At 14.2% G+C, this 6,637-nt stretch overlaps 2 protein-coding genes across 2 annotated transcripts; both read right to left on the bottom strand.

Annotated features, from left to right (window-relative positions):
* Window positions 1-366: 366 nt before the first annotated feature.
* On the bottom strand, window positions 367-1,949 carry PGAL8A_00113400 (conserved Plasmodium protein, unknown function; the record flags this gene model as incomplete). The annotated part of the gene is made up of 2 exons (XM_028674132.1): window positions 367-529; window positions 736-1,949. The coding sequence occupies 2 exons, from the start codon at window positions 1,947-1,949 to the stop codon at window positions 367-369; spliced, it is 1,377 nt and encodes a 458-aa protein (XP_028526250.1).
* Window positions 1,950-3,099: 1,150 nt separating this feature from the next.
* PGAL8A_00113300 (conserved Plasmodium protein, unknown function) lies at window positions 3,100-4,398 on the bottom strand (the record flags this gene model as incomplete). The annotated part of the gene is made up of 1 exon (XM_028674121.1): window positions 3,100-4,398. One exon carries the CDS (start codon window positions 4,396-4,398, stop codon window positions 3,100-3,102), a length of 1,299 nt encoding a protein of 432 aa, XP_028526249.1.
* Window positions 4,399-6,637: the final 2,239 nt, after the last annotated feature.

Genomic DNA, 6,637 nt, shown 5'->3' with positions numbered 1-6,637 from the left:
TTTTGAAAAAAATTTTTTAAAAAAAAAAATATAAAATTAAAAAAAAAAAAAAAAAAAAAAAAAAAAAAAATAATTTAGTTTTTCATTTGTTCAAGTGCTATATTAATATAAATTTAATTTTAAAATTTTCTTTTTTGGTGAACTATTTAATATATAACGAATTTAAAAAAAAAGTAAAATTACAACATCACTTAAAAAATATAAATTATATAATATTTAATGAAGAAAAAATACTATAATGGAAATAGTTTATTAAATTTTAATATAGATTAAACTTACTGTATATTTGCATATTTAAGAATTTTAAAAAAATATTACTAGTTACTTATGATATAATGGCAACACTTATTAATGATTCTTACATCTTTATATATCTTTCTTAATTTTTTCTTCAAAATTATATAAATAATCTTTATTCACATATTTTGTTAAAATATCATCTCTTTTATTTGTATCATATAATTCATTGAATTCGTGTTTATTACAAATTGTTAATAATTTAAAATCCTCCTTCTTTGCTATAAAATATCTAAAATATATATAAAAAAAAAAATATATAAAAAAATATATAAAAAAATATATAAAAAATAATAAAGATTAAATCAAATATGTTATAAGACTTCATATAATTGATGTAATGAAAATAAAAAATACAAAAAAAAAAAAATATATATATATATATATATATATATATATATATATATATATATATATATATATATATATATATATTACTTCCAATAGTTATAAGAACGCATAACATTTGTATCGTTTTCATAGTAATCATCAGGTCTTTCAAAAATATAAATAATTTTATTTTTTAAAGAGGATAGGGAAAAATTAAAAGGAAAAACTTGTATTTTCCTAAATTCTACATATTTTTCATTTTTATTTAAATAATTGATTATGTATTTGTAATTTTCATTTTCTTGATTTGTTGTCTTTTCAGAATTATGAGGAAAAAATAAAACTGATGAAATAAAATGTTTACTGTAATTATTTAAATTATTTAATACATCACTGTATGAAAAAGTAAAAAAAAAAAGACGAATAGTTAAAAAAAAATAAAATAAATCATCTTTATTAATATTTATTTCATCATCTGAAATGGAATTTATATATTTATTTAAGTTTTCAAGACATCTAATTTTCATTTTTCTACTTTTATCAGAAAATAACCAAACATTTATAAAATAAAATAATATACTAACATTTAAAAATGATGGAGATTTTATTATAATATCACTTAGATTACAATAATTTTCATATATTTCATCTCTTATAGATAAATATATTTCACTATTATCTATGGAATTTTCACATATACTATACAAAACATTAGATAGTGATTTATAAAGTAAAAAAAATTGAACATTTATTTTTTTCTTGTTATAATAATACTGATTTATTCTAAAATAATTCTCTTTCTCTGTTACTGCTTCATATTTTATAATATAATTTTTATTTATATCTAGATGTTTTTTTAAATTGGATATTATATCAAATATATAATAAAATAAAATTTTTGGTGGAATGCGAATACCACATATAGATAATATCTTCATTAATTCTGTTTTTTCATTTGTGATTTTTATATGATCATTTATGTCTTTTAAATTCTTTTTATTATTATCTTCTATATATTTTTTTATATTTTCTGTTTCTTCATTTAATATTCTTTTTTCATCTGGACAAAAAAAAATATCTTCAAGTGTAACATAATTAGAGAGTTCTTTAAAATAATTTTTTATTTCTTTTTCATGTTGTTTCCTTCTTTGAAGAAAGTATTCATTATCCTTTGAATAGTAATCTAAAATTCTTTTTTTTAACTCTTCTATCTTTTTTATATAAGAAAAATGTTTCTTATAAGTTAAAAATACATTATTATAACTATGTTTAAATAAATTATTACAAAAAAAATTTCTATGATATTTTACTTTTGTATTCATAATAAATTTTAAAAAAAGATAAAATATATAAAAAAAAATAAAAAAATATATATATACCAAAAAATTTACCAAATATATTTATTTAAATATATACAAACATAACTTTTTTTTTTTTTTATCTCTTTTACAAAGATATATAAATGTAAAATCTTATTTGAGAAATTGTGTAAATTATAAAAACAAGGTTTAATTATAAAATTAGAAATTACTTTCTTATTTATTTTGCATTTAAGTATTGTAATTCTTAATTATATATATCTTCAATATTTATATATTATAATTTTTCTTAAATAAAAAAAATATATAAAATTATTATGGAATTTTCATATTTATTTTATTTTATTTTATTTTTTTTTTCATTGATAATTCTCATTTTTTTACTACTTAACTTTTTTCACTATCTTCTCTATTTAAATAAATGAATTGTATCTTTTATATTAAGAAAAAAAAATATATAAAATTTATATTAAAAAAATAAAATTGTACTTTTGTTAAATTGAAAATTTTTTAAATATCCTAGTGATACTTCAACAATTGTATATTTTTTTTATATTCAAAATTTTTTCTAATATTGAACAATTCTAAATAAAAATATACACATATATGAATTGATTAAAATTATTTATTTTTTTTTTAAAATAAATTAAGAATTTTTAATGTGAATTTAGTTTTTTTATAGATTATAATTTTAAAAAATATATGTTATTAAGAACATTATGAAATATATAAATGTAATATGTTTAATATATAAAAAAAAAAAAAAAAGAAAACAAAACAACATAAAAAAAAAAAAAAAAAAGAAAAAGAAAAAGCATAACTATAAACATTAATAATGAATACTAAAAAAAAAAAAAAAAAAAAATAAATAAAATAAAATAATATAATATTAGTAACATATTTTAAAAAAATGAAACATACTATTTTGTTTTTTAAGGAAAATATACATTATCATACTTAAATTTATTGCTATGATTTATTGTATTATTATTAACTACAAAACACTTAATAATATGAAAAAAATAAAATTGCAAATGACCTATATGTAATATTTTTATCTATGTGTGAAACCACTTGTTTAAAATGATAAGAAGAAAAAATACAAATAGTAAATATACATAAAAATTCACAAAAAAAAAAAGAAAAAGAAAAGTTAAAACTTTTTAACTAATTTGTCTTTATAAACAAAAAACGAATTAATTACATCGTTAAAAACTAAATTTAAATTATAACTCACATTACAATAACTGAATATATTCGTATTAGTTAAATTATAAGCGTCAAATATTCTATAAAATTTTTGCTTGCTATCATTGTCATTGTTATATGCGTCCTCTTCAAAAGAATTTTTTTCAAAAAAATACGTTTCAATATCAGCATTAAATCGTATATGTTTGTCACTCTTAACTTTTTGATTATTTTTAATTTTTAAGGAATCATTTGATAAAATATTTTTTTTTAGTATAGATTTTAATGGTATTTTTTCTGATTTTGTAAAAGTATCATTTATTTTTTTATTCATTTCATTGACACATGTATAGCTGCAATTGCTATCTCTATAATTAATGAAACTGTTATTGGGGTTATTATAAATATTATTATTTGAATTGGTTTTTATATCGTTTTTTATATTATTATTAGTATATTTATTTTTGCTGTTATATAAATCGTTATCTAAATGTTCAGTTGTATTACTATTTACATTATTATTTTTATTACAATTCATATTATTATTTTTTTCTACAGAATTTTCCTCATTATATGATACATTGGAGAAATGTGTAAAAAAATTATATTTTTGCTTATATGAATAATCAAAATTTGTGTTTTCTTTTGTTTCAAGATAAGTTTCTGTATCTTGATCATTTTTCATTTTATCTTTCGCTTTTCTCTTTATATCTTCATTCTTAATTTGATCATTTTCTATATTTTTTTCCTTATTTTTTTTTCTTTTTTTTATTATATAGGGGATATATGCTTCCCTTTTTTTATCATATTTATTTGCATCTTGATTATGATTTATATAATTTTTTTTATTCAAATCAATATTTCCTTTGGAAAATTTATCATGATTTAATTTGTCTAAATTATTATTTTTTAAGTATTTAAAATTATTATCTATATCACTTAGTTTTTTTTTTTTTAACTTCAGTTTACTTGAATCTTTGTTAAATCTTATATTTTTTTTTATTTTTACATTTTTAGAATTACTATTTAGAAATTTATTAAGAATTTCATTAATTTTTTGTACTATAAATATTTGTATTAATATAATTAAACGACTAAAAAATCCCACAGCTGTCAATATAATTAAAAAGGAATAATAAACTTTTATATAATGAAGTATTTTTTTCGGAATTTCTATAAAATTTACAGTAAAATTTTTTAAATAAAATAGCAATATTAAATAAAATAATAAAGTAATATGTGTTTGCAAAAATTTTTCTTCCATTTTTGTTTTAATGTATGTCTTATTTTTTTCAATATTTAATGAATCAAAAAAATATATATATATATATAAATATATATATATATATATATATATATATATATATATGTATATTAGGATAATTTAATTATTAATTCTAAATTATTTTCCTTTTTTTTATATTTCATTATTTTTCTTATACAAAATTTCAACATTTTTTTTGTTTTTTATTAAAATATATACAAAACATTTTGTGATGTCATTTAATTTTTTTTTTTTTTTTTTTTTTTTGCTTCAATAACTAATAAAATATTTATTTATATAAATGTATAAAATATACTTCAATTTATTTTCAATTTTAAAAATAAAATAATATGTATAAAAAATATATAATATTTAATGAAGAATACACTAACACATATTAAAATGAATACACATATTAAAAAAATAAAATCAAATAAAAAGATTTTATTTAATTAATACATAAATATTAACAGTAAGAAAATATATATATATATATATATTGTCATAACATAGGATTTTTTTATTTAAAAAAAAAAACTATATTTAATATATAATGTTATTAAATATATATATATTTTCAAATATATAGTAAACAAAATAACAGTTTTTATATAATAAAAACAAATGAGAAATGAATATTCAAAAGTTTCATATATTGCAGGTAAATATTATATAAAAAAAAAAAAAAAAAAATTGAGTGAAAAGCTAAGATATTTTAAGAAAACATATTAAAAACTAATAATTTATATAAGAAAAAAAAAAATATATATATTATAAAATTATAAATAAACAAAAGGTGAAAATAAAAGAAAAAAGAGTTAAATGCTAAAAATTTTATTTGAATTTATAGTGCATGAGTTTGAAAAAAAAAAAAAAATAATGAAAATTAATGGTTTTAATAAATTTTATTTCTATTTTATTTCAATCATACATATATATTATATAAATAAAATAATAATAAATAATTTATATAAATTTTTTTATTTTAAATTATATTTAATTTGTTTAATTATATAAGATTTATTAAAGAAAAAAAAAAAAAAAAAAATTTTTTTTTTTTTTTTTTTTTTTTTTTTGTTTGAGCAGTTTAACTTTTTTTACATATAATTAATATTAAAAAAAAAAGTTACATTTACATTAAAATACAAAAATAATCTACAAAATTTTTATTACATATTTAAAATAGTATATATATACATTCATAAAATAATAATAAACTTTCAGTTTTCATGGAAAATAAATTTTTATCATTTACAGAATGATTGCACAAAATTTTATATTCTTAACTGTTACTAAAAAAAAAAAAAAAAAAAATGAATGAATTAGTAAATACACATATATATATATATATATATATATAAAGAACCAAATAAATAATGAATTAATAAATTAAAGAATAAGGTAATATTGTCATTCTCTTTATAGTCTAAATTATATATAATGAAGAATATATGAGAAAAAAAGAAAAAAAACATTAAAATATATCTAAATTAAAATTATATTTCTCCTTTATTAGTATAATAAATAACCATTAAGTTTAGTTAATTATAATACACTTGTTTTAAAAAATGTTATAATTTGCGTACAACTTATTAAATAATTTTCCTCTTCATTTTTTTTTTTAGATTATTATTAAAATGAATATTATTAATTATATTATAAATATAGAAATCAATAATTACTTTCCTTTTATGGTTTAATATCTTTTGTTAATTTATTTTAGTTTTTTCCTAATTAATCTTATATTTCAATTAAATAAGCGAAGATATAAAATAATTATTTCATTTATTATATTTAATGGTATACCTTAATTTTTTTTTTTTCTCAAAATAATTTCTATAAAATAATATTTGGTATGATAAACTAAAAGAAATGAAAATTATTACTTTTTCATTTTTTTTCTATTTTTTTCTCTTTTTGGTTTAGATTTATTTTATATACTTACAAAAAGAGATATGTATAGAAAACTATAAATAGTTGCATATTTAAAATAATTTGTTAAGAATTAAAAGTAAGTTAAGTAACTACTAAAAATATGACACAATTTTATAATTTTAAAAAATAAATTTATATAAATGGAAACAATTACAAATCAAAGGATAAATCATAAAAAAGGAGTAGTATTTAAATAAAAAAAAAAAAAAAAAAAAAAAAATGTATAAAGATATAATAATCAATTAAAAATATATATAGTATAAATTTTTAAATAAATAAAAATAATATATTTAATATAAATAAA

The sequence above is a fragment of the Plasmodium gallinaceum genome (genome assembly GCF_900005855.1).
Source record: "Plasmodium gallinaceum strain 8A genome assembly, contig: PGAL8A_v1_63, whole genome shotgun sequence".
NCBI classification, from domain to species: Eukaryota; Apicomplexa; class Aconoidasida; order Haemosporida; family Plasmodiidae; genus Plasmodium; species Plasmodium gallinaceum.
This window is presented reverse-complemented; position numbering and strand designations above follow the sequence as displayed.